This window comes from Rhincodon typus, chromosome 45, assembly GCF_021869965.1.
Source record: "Rhincodon typus isolate 14 chromosome 45, sRhiTyp1.1, whole genome shotgun sequence".
NCBI lineage: Eukaryota > Metazoa > Chordata > Chondrichthyes > Orectolobiformes > Rhincodontidae > Rhincodon > Rhincodon typus.
Genome location: NC_063376.1, coordinates 677,669 through 702,033, shown reverse-complemented (window position 1 = coordinate 702,033; position 24,365 = coordinate 677,669). Strand labels below are relative to the sequence as shown.

At 42.9% G+C, this 24,365-nt stretch overlaps 1 protein-coding gene across 1 annotated transcript in view; it reads right to left on the bottom strand.

Annotated features, from left to right (window-relative positions):
• The window catches only part of dnah2 (dynein, axonemal, heavy chain 2), a 180,086-nt gene that overhangs the window by 150,717 nt on the left and 5,004 nt on the right, over positions 1-24,365 (bottom strand). Inside the window, exons 5-13 of the mRNA XM_048620015.1 lie at positions 23,741-23,851; positions 21,554-21,792; positions 19,251-19,442; positions 13,024-13,229; positions 10,860-10,989; positions 8,476-8,658; positions 6,608-6,822; positions 3,961-4,120; positions 677-820 (exon numbers count right to left, since the gene is read on the bottom strand). Of these exons, the coding sequence (XP_048475972.1) occupies positions 677-820; positions 3,961-4,120; positions 6,608-6,822; positions 8,476-8,658; positions 10,860-10,989; positions 13,024-13,229; positions 19,251-19,442; positions 21,554-21,792; positions 23,741-23,851 (1,580 nt within the window). The remainder of the gene's footprint in view (positions 1-676; positions 821-3,960; positions 4,121-6,607; positions 6,823-8,475; positions 8,659-10,859; positions 10,990-13,023; positions 13,230-19,250; positions 19,443-21,553; positions 21,793-23,740; positions 23,852-24,365) is intronic.

Here is a 24,365-nt window from a genome sequence, read left to right as displayed (position 1 = left end):
GCTCTACACCTTGTTATCTCAGATTCTCCAGCATCTGCAGTTCCTACTATCTGCGAAGTCTTGGATGTTTTTTTTAAAATTGGAACAGTAGAAGCACGAGTAGGTGGAGATACAAACAGACCTGGAATTTTGCAGGTTTTGCTTTAGTTAGTTAGTGGGTATGTACCGAGAGTTTGGAAAGAAAAGACCTCTCTCTCTCGCTCTCTGGGGAGTTGCTGCCTGTATGTCTTTCTTGCAGATAGGATTGCACATGAAACAATCTGTTTTCTGAATTTGCCTTTTGCCAAGGGTGTGTTTATGGGATGTTACTATATTAGAACAGTTAATTAGTAATAGTTACTGTATTATTCTGTTAAGTTTTCCAGTCGAGTTGTTATTCCAAATTCCTCTTTCTTTTGCTATATATTAATTATAGTGCTTAAATAAATCGTGTTTTGCTTAATGTTGAGTAGTTCGACCAAACGACTTGCATCTGGAACACAGCACCTCACTTTACCTCTAAAATAAGAACAAGTTAAGGTCTAAGCTACCTTCTTAACATATTTTGGGGGCATCTCCTTTACCCCTCATGAAGTGCGATGATGCATGTTGGAAATGAGAACGATCTGCATAGTCCTCCTCTCATGAGAAGTTCAGCAAGTGTCTCACTGCCTCTGTTCCAGAGGAAGATACATACCTGTCTAGCTTGCATCCGGCAATCATCAATGAAGTAGCTGGACAGTGTTCTGGCTGTCCACTGAAGATTCGACAGACCTGGTGCTATTTTCTTGTCCAGAAATTTGATCCTGTCTCGGAAGAGGTTCCGCTGCTCTTTCGTTAACTCATCAAGAATTCTACAATTACAACAGACGGTTATACTCCAGAAAGCCACAGTGAATAGAACTGAAGCAAAATTTTGCACAAGTTTATACTTACCTACAGAGTTAGATATTAAAAGCAACTTCTAAACTGATAACCATAGTTTTGTAAATAAAAACAGCAAATGCTGGAAAAGTCAGCAGGTCTGGCAGCCTCTGTGGAGTGAGAAGCATTAATGTTTCAAAGCGCTATGATGTCTTTGGCTTTCTGGTTACTCAGTGTGGCCCAGATGGAACTCCAAACCCACAGCAATTCTTAACTGCCCTCTGAAATGGCCAAACAGACCACTCAGTACAAGAGCAATTATGGATGGGCGATAATGGGCTAGTCTTTCCAGCAACACCCACATACCACAAAAAGAATTTTAACAAATATTGATAAGTAAGTCCTCATGAGTTGCCTAAAAGAAGGATGTGGTAGATAAATGAAGTAGGAGCAGGAATAAACCATTTAGAGTCACAGAGTTGCACAACACGGAAACAGACTCTTTGGTCCTACTCGTCCATGGCAACCAGATATTCTACATTAATCTAGTCCCATTTGCCAGCATTTCATATCCCTCTAAGCCCGTCCTATTCATACAATTACAACATTTAAAAGGCATCTGGATGGTTGTAACAGCCTCTACCACTTCATTTGGCAGCTCATTCCATACACATACCACCATCTGCATGAAAAAGTTGCCCCTTAGGTCCCTTTTAAAACTTTCCCTCTCACCTTAAATCCATGCCTTCCAGTTTTGGATTCCCCTACCCCGGGGAAAAGACCTTGGCTATTCACCCTGTCCATGCACCTCATGATTTTATAAACCTCTATAAAGGTCACTTCTAGCCTCTGATGCTCCAGGGAAAATAGCTCCAGCATATTCAGCCTCACCCTATAGCTCAAACCCTCCAACCATGGCAACATCCTTGCAAGTCTTTTCTGAATCCTTTCAAGTTTCGCAACATCCTTCCTATAGCAGGGAGACCAGAATTGAAAGCAGTATTCCAAAAGTGGCCCAACCAATGTCCTATACAGCTGCAACATGACCTACCAATTCGTATACTCAATGCACTGACCAATACAGGCAAGAGTACCAAATGCCTTCTTCACTACCCTATCTGTGAATCCGTTTTCAAAGAACTACATACCTGCACCCCTTGACATATTTGCCCATCTGATCAAAGTCCCGTTCCACTCTGAGGTAACCTTCTTCGCTGTCCACTGCACCACCAAATTTAGTGTCATCTGCAAACTTACTAACCACACCTCCTATATTCACATCGAAAACATTTATACATACCACAACATACAACGGACTGGGCACCAATCCTTGTGGCACACTGCTGGTCACAGGCCTCCAGTCCGAAAAGCAATCCTCAATCACCATCTTCTGTCTCCTACTTTCTAGCCAATCTTGTATCCAAATGCCTAGTTTTTCCTATATTCCACGTGATCTAACCTTACTAACCAGTCTACCATGCAGAATCTTGTTGAACGCCTTACTGAAGTCCATATAGACAATGTCCACTGTTGTGCCTTCATCAATCTTCTTTGTCACTTCTTCAAAAATCTTAATCAACTTGGTGAGACCCGTCAAACCTGTTCCACCATTCAACTAGATCATGGCTGACCTTCTACTTCAACACCAAGTTTCCACATTATCTTTAATACCTCATGATCTCAGTCTTGAACACACTCAACAATGGAGCCTCCACAACCCTCTGGGAATAGCAAATTTCAAAAATTCACCATTCTCATGGTGTAGAAATTTCTTCTTAACACAAGCCTAAATGATCAAACTCTTACTTCTAGACCATGTGCCCTGGTTCTAGGCTCCAGGCCCTCACCCACAGACAGAAGGAAGATCTCTTCCTGCATCTACCCTGTTGAACCAGTAGGAATTTTGTTTGCTTCAATGAGATCACCTCTCATTCCTCTAAATATACCCAGTTTCCTCAAGCTCTCCTCATAGGACAATTCTTCCATCCTCGGGGTCAGTCTGGTGAACACTGGTTAAAAAATTAGTTAGGTCAAAATCATGGCACTCCCTTCCTAATTGTGGATCTACCCACAGCAAACTGACTGCAATAGTTCTGGAATGCAATTCACCATCAGCTTCTCGAGGGCAACTAGAGATGGACAATTAATGCTGCCCTAGCCAGCAATGTCTCTATTCCATGAATAGAGACAACATCTTCTTTCTATGGCAAATATAAAGACTGAACAGACCTCCCATTCTCGATAGCAAAGTTCACCTGTTATACCAAAAGGGTTAAGTGTATAGTCAGTGAGCACAAGTTTAGTTTGTACAGTGGATTATGGGAAAATGGACAATATGAAAGGTCTTAAATTTAACAGCGATCAAAGCAAACAATGGTTGATGCTCAGGAACTGGTATTTTGATGACACAAAAGGTTCAGTAACCGGGCAGCCATGTTGAAACAGCAAGTCACAGCATACTTCTACTCTGGGCTCTTTCCATGACTCTTTTACTGGTACATCCGTGACTACATTGGGCTGCTTCCTGTTCTTGGGAATTGGAAAAATCCATCAATCTTGCTTCCCATTACCTAATTTCTCTTGCTTTCACTCCAGCCATCTCTAACTCTTCCCTTCCCTTGCCTCACTACACTGCTTCGCTTTCTGGGGATAGGCTGACCACCAGTATCCATTACAAACACACCAACCCCAACAGTTATCTTAACTACTCATTCTCAAAACCTGATTCCTTAAGAATTCCATTCCATTCTCCCAGTTTCTCGGTCTCCATTACATCTATTCCAATGATCATAGGGGCAGTGGCTGCAGAAAATTCCTGGATATTACTGCGACTCACTGAAGGACATTAGAATTATGACCACTTCCTTGAGCCTCTTCCACGTTCAATAAAACCACCAATGATTTTCGGGCACAACTCCATTTCTCCCCGCCCCTCCCCCCACACATGTAACCATACTTTCCTATAAATCCTATAAGTTGCATGAGGAATCTAAATGGATTTTAAAAGATCGCAGAACAAACAGCAGCAGGTGCGGTGAACTCAAAAGTTAATGTCAAGAGGGGTTATATTCATCAGACTCATTGTGAATTATTCCAACCTCAGCCACACACTTCAACAACACACACCAACCTGTTGTAATCACGAACAACCAGGAGAACACGCTCTTGGAGCATCCTGAGGTCCTCCCTTCGCTGGTAGACCTCTATAACATAGTGGGGGATCTCAAAGTTCAAACGTTCCCAGTAATGGATTTCATCAAACAACTCCAACAGGTACCTGCAAGAAATGGGAAAAAGTAAAAACACAGTTGGCACAAGCCCTTCAAAAATGTCATTAATCACCCAGTGTGGGACAAGTGGCACAATTATTTTTGAGAAATGGCAAGTAGAAATTTGGGGTGGTGGTGGTGAAATGGTAGTGTCACTGGATTAGTAATCCAGAACCCTAGGCTAATGTTATGGGATCATGGGTTCAAATTCCATCGCGGCAGACTGTGGCACCTGAATTCAATGAAACTCTGGAATGAGAAAAGCTAGCCTTATGGCAAATAGGTAAGCACTGTAAATAGTTACAAAAACCTAATGCCCTTAAGGGAAGGAAACCTGCCAACATTACCTGGTCTGGCCTACATGTGACTCCAGACCCACAGCAATGTGGTTGACTCTTAACTGCCCTCTGGGCAATTAGGGACGGGCAATAAACGCTGGCCTAGTGAGCGGCACCCATATCCCATGAATGAATTTTAAAAGAAGTACCATTAATATATGGGACACTCAGCACTGAGAACCTCCAAGGTGGAGGTATAGCTTGTAAAAGGTACAGCAGATTTTGTAATTTGAATTTAATTGCATACAGGTGGTGGGCATTAACCAGTGATTCACTTACGCACCTCCCAAAAGGAACTATCCAAAGAATGTGGTAATGCATTGGCAGCGTCCCTACCAATGGGCAGCAAGGTCCATGTTCAATACCCACTTCGGGAAGTGATGGCCATGGAGGTATGTCATAACATATCCAAACGGATTGTTTAAGAAGAAATTGTACAAAGGAACAGACTGAAATTCTGGTTGCTTTGGATTAGAAGGTACAGCCAGTGTGTAAATAAATGTTTATAAAATTATGTAAAGATTGCCACCAGCTCCATCTTTCACCACCTGACTATCTGGTTTATAACAGTTGGAAAATGTGGCCAAACTGAACAATTGTATGACCAAAACAATGGGTTTAGATGAGGTTCCTTACATTTGGAGAGGGTTGTTGCCACATGAAATGCTTTGGGAAAACTTTATTAGGTTGAATGCGCAACATAACTGTATGCTGTTGTGAAATGTGTGTGCGCAAGCCCATTGAAATGGTTTGTTTGTTTTAGCTTAATAAATCACGTTTAGAAAGTAGCTCTAGCAATGCAGATTTTTTTCTGAGCGCTCATGTTTTTCACATGAATTGACACAAGCCTTCCATCTCTGCATTTGCTGAATGATACAAAAAAGATTGAGGGCTTTAGAATGCACTCTATTGTCACATGTACTCAAATGAGTATAGTGAAAAGTTTGTAAGTCCCCACTTACGGTGCTATCTTAGGTTCAAAGGTTCCTCGGTACAGATTCTTCAGTATAAATTCCCAAGGAAAAACAAATTAGAACGATAAAGAAATAAAAAGTCCAACATTGCAGATCATGGGAATAAATTAGAAAAATAAAGAAATAAGAAGTTAACAGTCCTTCCAACCCAATCCACACCGGCACCTAGAACAAAGGCCAAAGAACAATACAGCACAAGAACAGGCCCTTCAGCCCTCCAAGCCTGTGCCATCATGTTTTGCCTTCCATACTAAAACTGTCTTCACTTACAGGATCCGTGTCCCTCTATTCCCTTCCTGTTCATGTATTTGTCCAGGTGCTTCTTGAATACTGCTATTATGTCTGCGTCCATCACCTCCTCTGGTAATGCATTCGAGACACACACCACCCTTCATGTGAAAAACTTATCCTGGCATTCAGCTACTTATATTTTTCTTTATTCTTTCGTGGAATATGGTGTCACTATCCAGACCAGCATTTAATATCTATTTCTAATCGCCTTTAAACTGAGTGGCTTGCTAGGGTAGTTTCAGAGGGCAGTAAAGAATCAACCACATTGCTATGGGTCTGGAGTCATACAGTCAGAGTCATACATCACGGAAACAGACCCTTCAGTCCAACCAGTCCATGCCGACCATAATCCCAAACTAAATTAGTCCCACCTACCTGTTCCTGGCCCATATCCCTCCAAACCTTTCCTATTCATTAACTTATCCAAATGGCTTTTAAATGTTAAAATTGTACCTGCATTCACCACTTGCTCTGGAAGTTCATTCCACACACAAACCACCCTATGTGTAAAATTTTGCCACTTGTCTTTTTTAACTCTTTCTCCTGTCACCTTAAAAATGCAGCAAGACCAGCTAAGTGTGGCAGATTTCCTTCTCAATAGGGCATTAGAGAACCAAATGGGTTTTTACCACAACAACGACAGCATTCCAGTCACATCGAGCATTCAATTCCAGATTTATTAATTGAATTTAAATTTTAGCAGCCATCATGGTGGGATTTGAACCCATGTTGCCACATCATTATCTTTGGTCTCTGGATTACTGGTGCAATGATATAACCACTACACCAGCATCAATCCTTTACCTTGCACATGGACCATTATTACCTTGATCCCAATGTTATCCAGCCCCTGATGTTTTACAGTCACTGACTTGAGGTTTTGTAAACTCACATGTCGAAGTTTACATTGAGCTTGCCTCGATCCTCGAGGTTGCGAATCATCAGAGGTCTCTCCAGGCGCTTCATGCATTCCCGGTCTATGTTGACTGTCCACTCTGTGAAGACTTTTCGCACAAATTCATCCAGGCTCTGCTGCAGCGTCTGGAAGACCACCTTCGTCTCTTCACCCAATCCAATTTTGGGCAGGAATGTGGCTTGGGTCAGAATCTATAAGTTTTGAGAGAGAGATTAAGAAGGCTTTTCTCCCCCCAACCCTTTCCAGAATTACCTCCTTGGTATGTGTCCAACAATTTTGTTATCCCACGTGTATATTTATTATATATGATGCCAGATATTATCAAACAATTGTGTAACTAACCAGTCCACATTTCTTCTCCTGAGAGTCTAAGCCTGCCCTTGTAGACTTGGGCCAGATGTCCCAAAATTTACTCCAGGCTAACTAATGCCTGTTAATAATAGGTGTAGGGCCCAGAGGATTGAAAGCCATTAACAGAAGAAACTGTATTGGGAAGATCTCAAAATGTTTTCACAGATAAAGCTAATGAACCATTTCCACCCTCCGCACCTACCTACCTCACCTCATTCTACACTCTTTGTGTGAAGAAACTGGACAACCCGGCTCCAATTTAAGGTGATGACTCCTCTCTGCAAAAAAGGAATAATTCTTTTCTATCTGCCCTATCAAATCCATTAATCAACTTAGACACTGGGATTAGATCATCCCTTTATCTTCTTACACTCAAAGACATACAAGCATATAAAATTATGATGGGACTTGGAAGGCTGGATGCGGGAAGAATGTTCCCGATGTTGGGGAAGTCCAGAACTAGTGATCACAGTCTAGGAATCAGGGGCGAGCCGTTCAGGACTGAAATGAGGAAGAATCTCCTTAGTCAGAGAGTTGTCTCTCCCACAGGAAGCTGTTTGGGCCAGTGCATTAGATATTTCAAGAGGGAGCTGGACATGGCCCTTGGGGCTAAAGGGATCAAGGAGTATGGATAGAAAGCAGGAGTGGGAAATGGAAATTGCATGATCAGCCATAATCATATTGAATGGTGGTGCAGGCTCGAAGGGACGAATGGCCTCCTCCTACACCTTTTTCTATGTTACTATGTTAATGCTAGATGTTCCTAGATCAAATGTTGTACAAGCCAATAAAGAGACACAAAACTGTAACTCATCTGCTATCGTTTGACAGCATACCCTATGCAAGATGATAGGACATCGACAGCAGGAGTAGGTCATTTGGCTTGTTGAGCCGGCTCTGCCATTCGCCATGGCTGATCATCCAGCCCTACACATTTGTCCCCCTTATCCCCATGCCCATGTGAAATGTGAATCTTCCCACTCCCCACTGCTGCCTTGGACTGGTCAGTGGCCTGCTGCGGGAGACTACGCGGGACTATGTGAGAGTATTACTGTTGAAATCATTCTGACCTACTGTGTTGAGGTTTCTAGCAGTACACTGGATACATCTGTGACCTAGCAAGGAGGCATAAGGCTGGGAAACTGCGGAGGTGGTGGTGGTGGGAATTCTGGTGAAATTTAGTTAGCTGCTCACATTTCTACAATTTAAGAGACATGCTGTTCAAACTTTTCATTCTGCACTAACTAGGGCAGGTGCAAAAAGTGCCAAATTTCAAAGACAGCAACAATTTATACTACATTAGAAAAGGATGCTGATTGTTTGGCAAGTTGACTCCAATTACATGTCACTTTTAGCAATCATAACAGAGTCAAACTGTGAGTCCGACTGATAAATTATGCTAACAATCAATCTAAGATTCAGAGAGTTTTACAGATGGCAACCCAGCAATCAGGTGATACATTCTGATTGATTTGTGGAAACATGCTACTTGCCTCCATTGATCTATCGATCCGACGCCGAAGAGAGCGGGCCCAGTGAGCCTGGCCAGCATACCGTGGCATCTGTGGGGCCAGATGCATGGCCTTCCTGTTCAGGTCTTTGTTCACCAGCGACAGCTCATCACTGAATAGTATGTAGACTTCCACAATTTTTTTATCAATGGTCCGTTTGATGGTCTATGAGGAATACAACAGTCTGTATTTTATAGTAGGCCAGTGTCAGGCATGGACTTCCTGCTGAAAAAGCCATCCCCTAGCTTATATCTGTACAGGAAGATGGAATGAGATCGAGCTCCTTCCCCAGCCCAAAAAAGTGCACGCTTGATAACAACTGTATCATCTTGGGTAGATATCAAGTGGAAGAAAGGCAATTCGCTGTGCTTTAAATGGGTCTGAAATGCTTATGTCACCACCTAAAGTCACATTCCTGAAAATCGCAATAGTGAATGGAAAGACTTTAAATGAAACTTCGATTCCCAGGAATCAATGTTAAGACTGGAGAAAGCTTTAGGAGGACCTTCCTTAGTGGGACAGCTAGCTAATTGGATTCAAAATTGACTCGACGGTAGGAAGCAGAGGGAAATGGTTGAAGGTTGTTTCTCAGAATGGAGGTCTGTGACTAGTGGTGTGCCACAGAGGTTGGTGCTGGGACCTTTGTTATTCGTTACTTACGTAAATGATCTGGATGTGAATGTACAAGGCATGATTAGTAAGTTTGCAGATGATACAAAATTAGGAGGTATCATTGATAGTGAGGAAGGTTATCAAAAATTACAGAGGGATCTTGATCAGATGGGGAAGTGGGCTGAAGATTGGCAAATGCAATTCAACACAGATAAGTGTGAGGTGCTGCACTTTGGAAAGTCAAACTAAGGTAGGACTTATACAGTAAATGGTAAGGTCCTGAGGAGTGTTGTGGAACAGAGGAACCTAAGAGTACAAGTACATAGTTCATTGAAAGCAGCGTCACAGGTGGACAGGGTGGTGAAAAAGACATTCAACATGCTGGCCTTCATCGGTCAAAGCTTGAGAATGGGAGTTGGGACGTTATGTTACAACTGTGTAAGTTGTTATTGAGGCCGCACTTGGAGTATTGTGTACAGTTTTGGTTACCCTGTTATAGGAAAGACATAGTTAAACTGGAAAGTTTGCAATGAAGATTTACAAGGATGTTGCCAGGACTAGTAGGCCTGATTTATAGAGAGAGGTTGGACAGGATAGGACATTATTCCTTGGAACATAGGAGAATGAGGGGTGACCTATTGAGGTGTATAAAACCATGAGGGGCATAGATAGGATGAATACACACAGTCTTTTTCCCAGGGATGGGGAAGTGAAAACTAGAGGGAATAGGTTTGAGGTGAGGGGGAAAGATTTAAGAAGGACCTGAGGGGCAACTTCTTCACGCAGAGATTGGTGCGTATATGGCATGGGCTGCCACAGAAACTGGTCGAGGCAGGTACAATAGCAACATTTAAAAAACATTTGAATAGGCACTTGGATGGGAAGGATTTAGAGGGATATGGACCAAATGTGGGTAATTGGAACTAGCTGAGTGGGCACCATGGTCAGCATGGACCAGTTTGGGCCAAAGGGCCTGTTTCCATGCTGTACTACAGTATGACTATTACTGTAAGGAGGAATGGCACCCAGCATTCTCATTAAGCTGCATGATTGTGCATGTGCTCAGCCACTCCAATGTTCCACAGATGGTGATTGGAGTTGGCGCACCAATCACATCATTGACTTTCAGTTCTGGAAGTTGCTGCTTAGGAGGCACATGCAGCTGTAAAGAAAATTGGAGGGAGCACTGGTGGCACCTCTGGTCCATATCATGGCAGCACACTGCTGCTACTGTGCTTCAGTGGTGGAGCGAGTGAATGGTGGTAGTCTGGGTGAATGGGGTGGCATTCAAGTGGGAAGACATTCCTCCTCTCTAATAATATAAAACAAAGAATTGCAGATGCTGGAGATCGGAAACAAAAACTGTTAAGTGCTGGAGAAATCCACAGATCTGGCAACATTCGTGGAGAGAAAATCAGAATTAGTGTTTTGACTGCAATCACCATCCAGAATCATTTCAGGGAGGGTCAATGGACTTGAAATATTGACTCTATCTATCTCTCCACAAATGTTCCAGCACTTTCTGTTTCTCATCTCCACATCTGGTATAGCAAATCTCTGAACCCAAGATTGTGACTCCTGCTTCTGTACTCGGCAGATGACAGAAAGCTCACCTCCCATTTTAATAAAGACGAGGAAAGAATCCCTCATCCTGATCCAAGATCACTGGTTTCCGCACAGGAAACAGAGAGCTTTTTTCAGTTACATGTACGGTACTGGCCCTGAGATTGCTCATATTCAATCATCGCCCATACCTCACGGTTAGCAAGACGCTGGAATACATCTAGGAACTCTATTCCATGCTGTACTGTAGTCATGGTTTCAAACGAGGATGAGATCAGATTCTGCATCATTACTTCCAGATCTTTGATACCTGAACGGAACCTGAATAAAAACATAAAAACAGCGGGCAGTGAAAGCTCAGCACTCTGCCTGTCTCTGCCTCTAAAAAGTCCTGGGTAATAAAATTTAACTGCTGGCAGTGAAGAGGCTGCACTGTTACTGGGCAGTGAGCAGTCTTGCTGAGGTTCAGAGTGCTGGTGCAAAACTTACTTTAAACACAACCAAGAATGAACCCGGAACAGTTAATGGTCAAGCAACTTTTTTGATAAAAGAAAGAAAAACTTTTCATTTCCATAATGCTTTTCACACTCTCAAGACCTCTTAAAGTGGGGGGACATCTCGCTAAGGGATGGCAAAATGGTATTATTGCTAGAGTATTAATCCAGAGACCAGAAAATTTTTGGGAACCTGGATTTGAATCCTGCCAAAGCAGTCGGTGGAACCTGAATCCAAAAAAAAATCTTGAATTAAGAGTCTAATAATATCCAGGAAACCATTGTCGATTGTCCAAAAAACCCACTTGGCTCATTTTCTTACGGAAAGAAACTGCCATCTTTACCTGGTCTGGCCTACATGTGACTCCAGACCCACAACAATGTGAAAACCAAAAGAACTGCAGATGCTGTAAATCAGGAACAAAAACAGAAGTTGCTGGAAAAGCTCAGCAGGTCTGGCAGCATCTGTGAAGAAAAAAATCAGAGTTAATGTTTCAGGTCTGGTGACCCTTCCTCAGAACCCCTTCCTCCAATTCATGGGTATTGGCACCAGCACTGGGGGGAAAACAAAAATAAAAACAAGGAAATAGCAGATAATGTAAAAAAAATTACATCAGTCTTCACTGTGGACACTACCAAACATTACAAAGATATCGGATAAGCAAGGAGCGATTGGGAGGAAAGGTCTTGTCGCAATCTTTTTCACAAGGGATAAATTGTTTGACAAACTGATGGCATCAAAGGCAGACAATTCACCAGGATCTGATGACCTGTATCAAAGGTTTTAAAGGAAGTGGCTACAAAGGTAGAGAAGTCATTGGTTGAAATATTCCAGACTTCACTGGATTCCAGAAGAGTTCCAGCAGATTGAAAAGCTGCTAAAGTGACACCTCTGTTCAAGTAGGAGAGGAGACAGAAAACAAAAAACTGTAGGCCAATAAATCACTGGGAGATAGCAAGAACTGCAGATGCTGGAGTCAGAGACAACACAGTAGGTCAGGCAGCATCAGAGGAGCAGGAAAGTTGACGTTTCGGGTCAGGACACTTCTTCAGAAAAAAAGTCAATTTTCCTGATCCTCTGATGGTGCCTGACCTGCTGTGTTCCTCCAGCTCCACAAACTATAGACCAAGGAGCCTAACATCTGTCATTGGGAAAATGTTAGAGTCCATTACTGAGGAAACAATAGTACGATATTTCGAAAAACTCAACGCAATCAAATCCACATGGTCTTGTGAAAGAGAAATCATGTTTGACAAATCTGGGCAGATGAGAGATAATCATGTTGAATAGTGTGCAGGCTTAAGGCGGGGTTGAATAGCTACTCCTGCTCCCATTTTTAATGTTTCAATCTAAACATTGCCCAGAACACCAGGGGAAATTTTCCTGTTCTTCCACAATTGGTGGCAAGTGCAATTTTTAACATCCACCTGGGAGATCCAAGGGAATGTGGCTTCACATTACCTCTAAAAGAGATACCCATGACACAGCAGTGCTCCTTCATTGCCGAGTTTTCAAAAAATGCAGTGCTCCCAAAGCACTGGCATTCTAACAGTGCAGCACTCTCTCAGTATTGGCCCTCTGACAGCACAGCACACACTCAGCACTGACCCTCCAACAGCGCAAGACACACTCAGCACTGACTTTTCGTGTCAGTGTTCTGATACAAAGGTGAGAGAGTGCTGCCCACCGAGCCTCAGCTGACACCGATGGGAAAAAGGCAAGAAAGGAGTTGAAAACATAAGAACTGCCACAGCTAACATAATAGCTGAGCAGTCTCAATGGACCCCCTTTGCTATCTAATAGGTTTGTCACTTGGTAATGTGTCCCTAAAGTAATCTCGTCAGGGTCAATAAGACTGACCTACTGTACTCATCGTGCCAGAATGTATTCTTAACATCCAGGATTTCGTTCTTCATGACTTTTAGCAATTGTAGGATTTTGTCGAAGGTGGCTTCAATCTCTAGGAGACTCCGAGTTATTTCAGGACCACGATGCCCCCCAAAACAGGGCAGGGGTATCTGCTCACCATCTTCCCATCGGGCAAAGAACTCCTGGCAGTCACACACCTGGGCACATTGAAGGAAGGAACAGCAGCATTTCACACAATTGCAGCATAAATGATTAATCACCAGCAGGTTTTCACAAACCAAACATTAAACTGTCAGTGAGTGACTGGAATGCATAGCCACTAACCTCCTAACTGTAATTTAAAAAAAAAGGAGGAATGCTTGATTTCTGTAGCACCTTTAGCTCCAATATGTCTTACTGTGGTTCATAGCCAATGAAACCCATTTGAACAGAAATAGTGGTCAGGAATGTCACCAGACTATCTGTTTCCAACTGCTGCTGATTCAGGACAAAATATTGGTTAGAACATTGCAAATAACTCTCCACTCAGGAGATGGGAATTTGGAGTACTCAGATCAGCCATGATCTTACTGAATAGAGGAGCAGGCTGGAAGATCCACTGGCCTACTCCTTCCCAGAATTCACATTTGTAAGATCTCCTTCACAATGTTTGCACAAAACAAAGATCCACCCACATGGCCTTGATATCCCTCAGCGCTGACCCTCCGACAGTGCGGTGCTCCCTCAGCGCTGACCCTCCGACAGTGCGGCGCTCCCTCAGCACTGACCCTCCGACAGTGCGGCGCTCCCTCAGCACTGACCCTCTGACAGTGCAGCGGTCCCTCGGTACTAACCCTCCGACAGTGCCCACTCCCTCAGCACTGACCCTCCGACAGTGCCCACTCCCTCAGCGCTGACCCTCCGACAGCGCGGTGCTCCCTCAGCGCTGACCCTCCGACAGTGCACTCTATCATTGGTGACCGCTGACAGTGCAGTGTTCCCTCAGCACTGACCATTTGACAGTCAAATCTCTTGTACAAGATAGTCTCAAGTCTAGCATATCCATATGTCAGTAGTTGGCCTGTAGTATTTGTTTATACAGGAGTACCTAGCTATCGTGATGAGACAGAGTACAAGATAAAGGTAGTTCCAGTAGAAAATCAGGGGAAGGCATGCGGAGGAGAAAAGAACAAAGGGGAATTTGTTTTCCAAATCCTGGCATGCCCTTGCTTCTAAACCATTAACATTTCTAACTTCTTATAGCTCTGATAAAAGGGTCACCAATCTGGAAGATTAACTCTTTCTTCCTGTCTGACCTCTTGACAGCCTCCCAGCATTTCCAGCTTTATTTCAGAGTTCCATATCTGCACTATTTGGTTTTGGGTCATGTTATCATAATCTGCCTATGGATGAAGATTAAATTACTTTTGCAACCATACCTCAAGCAGGTCCCTGCATCTCTGTATAAAAGCATCCACTTGGGCAAAGACACTTGTGTTGTCCAAGATCCAGGGAACATTTGAAAATCTGGAACAAGACAAGACAAGCAGATTTTAGACACAGAGTAAGCCTCCCCATGCCCTCAGATTTCCAGGCCCTATCTTTCCCCAGTCCCATCCTGAAAATGCAGGACCACTGCAAGTGGCCTCAACAGCAGATTTTTTAAATGGAACTTGACCAGTTCTAAAACCCCCTCCACATTTTATTGACTGTAGCAAGCTAATGAGGTCAAGATGCCCTTTTGTATTAATGTTGGGCTAAAAACACCATTTTGACTCCTTTATTTCATAAACATGGAGATGAATTTATGAAGAATTACTGCAAAATTAGCATCCAGAGGCAACTATTTCACCTTGTGTAAGTTATAACTGAAGAATTAGCAATTAATTAAGTAGTGACATTTTTGAGATTGCATTATATTCAGAAGTCTGTAAGTTTGTTTAAAACAATCAATTTGCTGTTAAAAGTTCTGTCTCCACAGGGTAGGACACATGCTACTTGGAACCTCCCTGCCCTTGGTAAAGTTAGACAAGGACTGGATCATGAGTGGAGAGTTGTACAAAATCAGATGGAACAGACACTGGACAGTTCCATTGTATCATTTTGTACACCAGTGTTAAATCAATGAAACTAATTCGTAACAGAATTGATTAATTGGTGCAATTTGGGATAGGTTCTCGATTAGTATGGGAATCAAAGGTTATGGGGAGAAGCCAGGAGAATGGGGTTGAGAAACATATCACTCATGATTGACTGGTGGAGCGGACTCAATGGACCAAGCGGCCCAATTCTGCTCCTATATCTTAAGGTCTTATGGGATGAGGTGATGATAATTTAAGGTTAAAAGTACAGGTTCCAAGGATATTTTGTATGTAGCCATGAACTAAAAGCTCCTAAGGCAACATTTTGGAAGAAACTGCTGCTTACAAGGAATTTACCATTCACGGGATGTAGTAAATGGAAATATGAACATTTTTCTTGAAGTTATTCAGTATATCTTCTACTTTTAAATAAAAATTTTAAAACTTACTATCCAGAGCTCTGTTTTTGCCTTAAAAGGTTAACTTCACAGAATCCCTACAGTGTGGAAGCAGGCCATTTGGCCCATTGAGTCTACACAGACCCTCTGAACAGCATCCCACCCAGACCCACTCTGTCACCCTATCCCTGTAACCCTGCATTTCCCATGGCTAACCCACCTAGCCTACACACCCCTGGTCACTATGGGCAATTTAACATAGCCAATCCAGCTTAATCTGTACATATTTGTACACGGGAAAAAACCAGAACACCCAGCGGAAATCCACACAGACGGTCGGAGAACATGCAAATTCGACACAAACAGTCACCCAAGGGTAGAATCGAACCCAGGCCCCTGGTGCTGTGAGGGAACAATACTAACCACTGAGCCACTGTGCCGTTAAACACTTGTCTGAATGACAATTAGATGACCAACACAAAGGAGACTGTAAATTGCAGGCCAAGGAAGTTGCATTGGACCTTTGGTAGGTCACCATCAAATGCTTTGAAGAGCCGATCACAGACTGTGGATAGGAGACATGCAGGATGGGCTCAACTCTACTCACAGAACAGTCCAGATAAGGGTGGAAGCTTTACTTCCCTGAAGGGTGTTGGTCTTTAGATTCAGTTATTGATGACAACCCAGCAGCTTTCTTGGTCATTTTATCAGGCGTCAGATCATAATGTATCAGATTTATGGAGATCAGTTTCATTGCTTGTCAGGGTAGGATTTGAACTCACCGTTTCAGGGTTATCTAACCAGAAACCTTAACCATGTACTGCTGCATTCATGATTGAATCATGACTGACATTACATCTGAGGCTGATAACACTTTCACCAAAGTACAGGCATGGGCACATGCATGGTGCACACAGGAATTCATTCATATTCACACATGGAGACATCAGTAAACTGACACACTCTCACACATAAGCATCTACACAGATAAACACAGATTTGTGACAAGCAGGAGAGTGAGGGGTTATGGGAGACAGGCAGAAAAGTGATGTTAAGGCCACAATCAGATCAGCCATGATCTTATTGAGTGGCAAGCAAGCTTGAGGAGGCAAATGGCCTGCTCCTGTTCCTATTTCTTATCATCTTATGATCACACTCGCAGACAGACACCTGCATTCACACTCCAGCAGAGGAGAGCAGATAGAAATCTAGAGGAGGATCATCACTGCCTGCCCTTTCCTCAGCCTACAGGCCAATTAAACACTAATTTGGACAACCACCAAGCAATATGAGATAAGCAAATGGTTTAAACACTGGGATAACAGCATAAGTCAATAATCCAGAGCAGAGGAGAGCAGTGGATGTGATCGGGCCTCACCTGGTATGTATGGAGGAAGCACGTGCAAAGTGGGCTTTCCAGCTTTGACAACATTCAATGCAGTCATGGAGAGTGAGCTTACTCAAGTTGATGTGGCCATCAAATATCTTGTCCAATGAGATCTCTCCGGAGCACAGACGAATTATCTCATTACTCAGCTGAAAAGAGACCGGGTGGCAGATGGGGAGAGTAGGTTCATTACTACTGTGTTCAGACTGAAAACAATAAGGTTACGGGAGGCAAAATGGGCCCAGTCATTGCAATTCAATTTATTGCTTTGACCACATATTTCCAACCATTATGGCGAGATGTTGATCAGCACAACGTAATGCAAAACAACTCTTGTTTATGCTAAAGACTGTACAGCCATGATAATCATACTCACTGCATTATTTATTAAAGTAAATCACCATTTAAAATTTGCACAACCTATTTCCATTTCATGCATATTCCTTCATGTACTTTATTTACATAATTTATTTACACAATCTGGCACTTTAACTTTTGTAATCAATTAGCTTCATATTTCTAACAGTGCCCTGAAATTTGGCACTTCAATGAGCGTACAAAAGCCTAATGTGTTCTAACATTACCCTTTCAATTATTCTGGTGATATTATCACAACAGAAGAATCTCACACAAAACTGTTCATAATTTCCAATTTAACATCTGAAGAGTAACATTTGAAGGAATCCCAGCTTCAGAAATTTGTACAACTGCAAAAATAATGCTTAATCATTGAAGCATACTAACAGATATGAAACAATAAATTCCAGATGAGCCACTGCTCCTGTACTTTACAGTTTGACTGTGTAAAGCTGATTCCATCTTGGCCCAGCTTCAACATATTTACTATCACAAGGGAGTTGAATAAAACAGAAGGGCGCTTACCAGGTTTGCAAAATGTCTTCCTCCTCCCTAAAGGTAACGGAGTTCACCTCAGCCCTGAAACCTTTGCAATGAATGGGTGGGAGATGCTTCACAAAGCTTCCCCTAATTTTATTCATCTTCCTAGCCTGGGTGAAATAAATCAGAGAAAACCCCTGCTGTCTTTATATTGTAACTCCTGCTCCCAGTATTTTTTAATCACCAGATGTTGCCAGTAATGATTCTCATTTGGTAATTTTAGCTGCACTAGGCTACATTTTCCCTCTTGACTTGCTCCATTATCATTCCCTTTTTGCTTTTCACCATCATCCTATTGTTTGATCTAGCCTTTTGTTCTTACAAAACCCTCACCCTTAGAACGCCTTTGAGCTTACATCTACAACATTTTCCAGTTGCAGTGAGGGGTAAACGATTATCATCACTAACGTGGGAAACAGGAGTCAGTAAAATACCCCACTTTGCTTATTTGAACTTACATAAGGCACTAATTTCAGCTCAGCTTGAGATTTGTGTCCAATTCAGGGTGCCACACTTTAGGAAGAATGTGAAGGCATTGAACAGTGTGCAGAAAAGGTTTACAGGATGGATCTAGGGACGAGGAATTTCAATTATGAAGATAGATTGGATAATCTGCAATTGTTGTCCTTGGAGAAAAACAAAAGCTAAAATGAAATCTGATTGAAATATTGAAAATCACAAGAGACTGGGCGGAGTAAACAGAAAGAAAACATTACCACACTGAACGGATCAAGAATAAAATGGCACGCATTTACAGTTATTATTACAAGAATAAAAAAGTGACATAACGGATAACTTTTCCACACAGCAAGTGATTACTGCTGAAATGCACTGCCTGCGAGTGTTGTGACACAGGTACAAAAGAGATATTCTGAAGGGTATTAGATATTTATTTTACAAAGAACAATGTGCAGGGTTACATGGGAAGGGCAGGGCTTTGCTCTAGGTGAGATGCTTATTTGGAGAACTCACACAGAAATGATGGGCTGAAGGGCCTCCTGAAGTGTAACAATTCTGAGATTCTAGATATTGGTGTATTGACCGAGCTGGGAGGTTTGATATCAAACCTCCCAGCTCGGCAAACACACCAACATCTACAACCAGCACTCGAGCTACAAATTTTCACTCAAACTCTGAATTCTGAGATTCTCTTTGGGGTCAACGGATGTGAAGCTGGAAAAGCACAGCAGGTCAGATAGCATCTGACGAGCAGGACAGTCAATTTTTCAGGCCGAGATCTTTCGTCAGGCCTCGTCCAATTATTTAGATCATTGTTGATATGTATCTCAACTTCATTTACCTGCCTGGGCTCCGTTGCCCTTAATTTCCTTAGCCAACAAAATGTGTTAATCTCAGTTCTGAAATTTCTTGCATTTCCTGCACAAACGTCTTGAACTGATGATCTACTGTATTCAGTGGCATCATGTCAGCCACTGAGTACTCGTCAGCTATATGGTCAGCTCTGGTTTTACTCACTTTACGGAAGAGTGCGGTGATGCGATCCCTGGTGTTGTAGAACTTTGAGTTAACCCAGATGATCCGGATGAGGTTGAGGATGTGAGGCAGCTTGGCTGGAATGTCTTTGACTTTCAGCTTCACCAGCTCCCCACAGGGGCTTGTAAGGATAGCCAGGAAGCTGAGGTTTGACTGGGCCTGTGAACGTCCATCCTGAATGCAAAGAGATTCAATAAATACAATAACAGGACAAAACACAAGAATTCAACACCACTGAAAAGGGAGCAGAAACAGCATCCTTGCAACAGCAATCCACTTCCAAGGTTTCTCACAAAGAGGAGAGTGAACCTGGTGGGCAGGAATAAAGGGATGGGGTAGGTGAAGAAGGCAATTGGAAAGGTGGTTTTTACGGAGGTGGGCAATGTTAGAATAGATGGGGAGGGGGGCTTGACAACAGATTTGCAAAGTGTGGAGGCGAGATGGCTGACAGGTTTCAGCCACATTTTTATAAAAGTCATATCTTAATGTTCCATGGAAAAAATTTAAGACTTAAATGGCCATGTTATTTTTATAATTGCATATTTAAAGAACTGCATTAGGAATACATTACTGTCTCATCAATCTAATGAAGCGAACTGTGTGATGATCTAATTGTTTGCCCATCCCAAAAAGAAAATCTCTCAGAGTATACATGTTCAATTTGTCAGACATTCTGACACAGCTGTCAAAGCATTTACCGGTGATCGGAGGTTTAGAAACTTCAGCACTCTCAGTTTTTTGCGAAAGAGAGTTCCAAACTTCCACTACTCTTTTGTGAGGAAATGCTTCCTGGCATCACGGTTGAACAGCCTGGTTCTAATTTTAAGATTATAAATATTGTTTCCTTTGTAGCTGGCCTCTTCCTGTCCAGTCAAACCTGTTAATTGTTCTAAACCTTAAGCATATACACCTGGGAGCATGACTGCAGGACACTGCAGAGGCCAGCTGTTGCATGACCTGAAAGAGATGAGAATTTCAGCTTTATTTCTTGGGGGGGAGGTGATGGTACAGAGAATCAGTTGAAGTTTGATTGATTGATTGATTTATTGTCATGTGTGCCGAAATTCAGTGGAAAGCTTTGTTTATGAGTGGTACAGGCAGATCACAGCAAGCAAAGGATGTACAGATCAAAAAGACTTATAGGGAAAGGGTAGGGGAATGGGTCTGGGTGGGATGCTCTTCGGAGGGGCGGTGTGGACTTATTGGGCCAAATGGCTTGTTTCCACACTGTAGGGATTCTATGATTCTATGATCACTGAGGCACATGTTTTAGGCAGGGTACAGGAGGGTCATTCCACAACACAGCAGGGTTATTTCCAACTCACAGAGCACTCTATTGATGAGCACAAAATTCACAAAACCAATCTCTTCAAGTTTCAACATTCGCCTTCTGATCAACTATACGTAACTGTGACACGTACACACAAAATTATAAAATAACTAATAATACCTCACTTTACAATCAACTAGTGAACTTCTATAACACAGACAATAGCAATGACAGTGGAAGTGAAACTTTAGAAGGTCATTACACAGACTCACCTAAGTCTGTAACTTGTGTGACTGTTGACATAGGAAAATTGAATAAGGAAAATGATACAGCATTTACAGTGAGAACTTTTAACCACAAAGCTTGAACAAAACGCTCAACATTGGGAAGCAAGGTTTGTGGTCCAGATAGGCAAGAATTTTTAACATAAAAATTAACTTTGGGGAAACTGCTGTTTGTCATTCTGGGAGAGCAAGTAACAGGAAAGAGTTATATCATCCACGGAATTGCTCACATTATTGGCAATAATGCCTGCAGAAATACAGAATCCCCTTCTGCACACCAGATTCAGCTAGCTGAAACAGAGTGGGGGTGACATACTATACGCTGAGCTGATTCTCTCTGCTGGGGCTGTAATAGGAGCTCTGTACATGGTCTGTACACAGAATGGGAGGAAGAAGGAAAGTTGAACTTGCACTCCTCTCAATATCCTCTTTAGATCCTGGTATCCTTGGCAGTAGATGCTATGTACATGAAGATACCTAGGGGCAGCTGTTACCTGGGACAGCAGGTAGCCTGGGCAGGGAGGTACCAGTAGGTATTTGAAGCTGGTACATTGGAGGCAAGAGAAGGTACGTGCAGGCAGTGAAGCCATCACTGCACTGGCTGAGTTCAGTAGCTTGCACAGGCTGGCAACTGGTTCCTGGAGCTGTCAATACTTTGCAAAGTCATTGATCCACCGAACGATAAAGGGAGTTATCAGTTGACTATTTTATACAGCCTAACTCGGACATACCTGGATAAGCTTGGCTAGTTTGAGGAAGGGAGCAATGTAAGAGGATTTGGAAAGTTCGAGGATAGACTGGATGTGTTTGACACCAGCTTTATCCAACTGAAAACCAATCCCCGAAAGATCATCACACCGGTTGCGCCAGAAATCAATCTCATCCAGTGGTCCCGAGATCTCGCCCGTCTCTACAGCCTCCTGTGCACTTAGTACATCTTTAATCTGACGAGTCCAGTGAACAACAGCAGCTGAAAATTGAAGTATACACATTAGACACTGATGCCCCACTCAACACATCCAGGCACTATTGATCAGAAAATAAAACCCACTTTCCCCTAATTTCATCCCTTGTATCTCCTGAACAGGAGCTGGAGAAGGTCATTAAACCCCTTGAATCTGTAACTTTGGAAAAGAAGGAGGCCATTCAGCCCTTCAAAATTGTTTCACAGAAATAGATTGTTTCAGAAGTACAACTGAGGTTACTCCATTAGGAGATTTGCAGCTATTCAATACACAACCAATAGTATGAATAGCAATGAAAGACATGATCAAACCATTTTTAATATAATGTTTTAATCTGGACAAGGAAAGTTGGTTAAGGCTGCATTATATCAATAGTGTCTCAGGATCATCCGCAATCACCTAACATGAACCCCAGAATAACATCTCATTGAAAGATCAGTTCCTCTGACAGTACAGCATTTCCTTCATTGTGTACCAGGCTACCAGCCTAAATTCTGTTCTCAATCTCAAGCTGAATAACTGAATACATTTCGAGGGAAGCTTAAAAGCAAAACATCAGTAAAGGAGTGAGATATGCCGATCAGATGAGTCACAGACAGATGTGACTTCGCACATTAAACTTGGACCGAACAGCCTACACCCATGCTGTAGGCCATGTGTTGTCTAGTCTGACATCTACATGGATCTTAGGGTACCTGTAGAGTGTGGATCCATATTCATGTTTGGGAATGAGTCCTGGTAAAACTTTACCTTCAAGTTGGGACGGCATGATGGCTCAGTGGTTAGTACTGCTGCCTCACAGCGCCAGGGACCTGGGTTCGATTTCACCCTTGGGCAACTACCTGTGGATTTTGCACTTTTTCCCCGTGTCTGCGTGGGTTTCCTCCAGGTGCTCTGGTTTCCTCCCACAGTCCAGAGTTGTGCATATTAGTTGGATTGGCCATGCTAAATTGTCCCATACTGTCCAGGGATGTGCAGGCTAGGTGGATTAGCCATGGGAATTCAGGGTTACAATGATAGGATAGATGGTGGGTCTGGCTGGGATACCCTTCAGAGGGTCAGTTCAGTCTCAATGAGCGAATGGCCTCCTTCCACACTGTATGGATTCTATGAAGTCCTATTCCTCCTCACAAACCTAAAAAAGCTATCCCAATTACATCTGTCCCAACAGACACATTCTAATATCTTTGGAAATATTTGAAGTTTGATCAATTCTTACAAAAAAGCTGCGCATAACAGGTTGCACCATTGCTAAGGAGAATGGAGATGATTCAGTGATTCTTCTCTCAATCCACGGAACACATGTGTTGCCCTGTTGTGAATATCTTCCACTGACTGCGGTTTTATTTGCGGGAGAAATCACCCAGCTATCATCGGGAAATTTTGCTCTAATTTCATTAATGAACTTGGAGACCATACAAATTCAAACCATATGAATGCAGGAGGTCCTTTATTTACTAACGCCCATACTTATGAGCAGCTGCTTTATATTGTCCTGCATCGTGTTCCAACTTGCATACAAATCGACTTGTGAATAGACTCAGGAATTGAACCCATTCACAACCTGGGGACTGTCTGTACTGCCCCATCTCACACAGTGCTATAGTGTACACACAGACAGACACACACACATAGATACACACACACATATACATGCACACACACTCCGTATGTGAACAGGCCTCTGCAAAACAACAATTTTATTCCCACTACTCCTTTTTTTTAGCCAGCTGATCAAGCTATTCTCCTGGGTCTGCTTGGTCAAAGGATGTCAGAATTTTGAATACTCCAATTGTGGCTCCCAATGGAAGTACTAGTTACAGCTCCATCAGCAGTGAATGACCAGAAGTAGCATCAAGCAGAGAATTTTTTTAACACAGATTCGGTTCACGGGAAAGCAAATGGGAAATGCTGATTTAAAATGTGACTAATCTTACTGTAAACTCTACTCACTTTCCAGTCTCTGTACAAGTTCTTTATCCTTCGCAACCTGATCAGGTGGCAAATTCATGCCCTCAAGTGGGATGTAGAGGACTGTGTGGCCATCCAGTTTGTAGCGAGCATCTACAGAAAAGGGCAGGGATACAGCAAATCTGAAAAAATCTTTTGCAATCCCAGTGCAGTGACCTGGTTCCCACCCCCACACCCCATCCGAAACTCTGCACAGCACACCTTGTAGAAAGTACTTCTGTCTAGATGTCAGGAGAGAAGAAAATCAGGGTCCTAAGCTGACCTGCCAGCATTCACCACCTTCCAAATCCAGGATGGTCCCCTTAGAAAGTTACCAGGACAGAAGTTGCACCTACACAACAATAATAAAAGCAGAGGGAAAACCATACTGACCAGTGCAGTGCTCCCTCATTACAGTCACTCTAACAGGGCAATCATCTGCCACTGAAGGCTCTCCAACAGTGCAGTGCTCCCTCAGAACTGATCTTCTGACAGTGCAGCACTCCCTCAGCATTGACCCTCCCACAGTGGAGTACTTTCTCAGCGCTGACCCTCCGACAGTGCGGCAATGCCTCAACGCTGACCCTCCGGCAGTGCCCGCTCCCTCAGCACCGACCCTCCGGCAGTG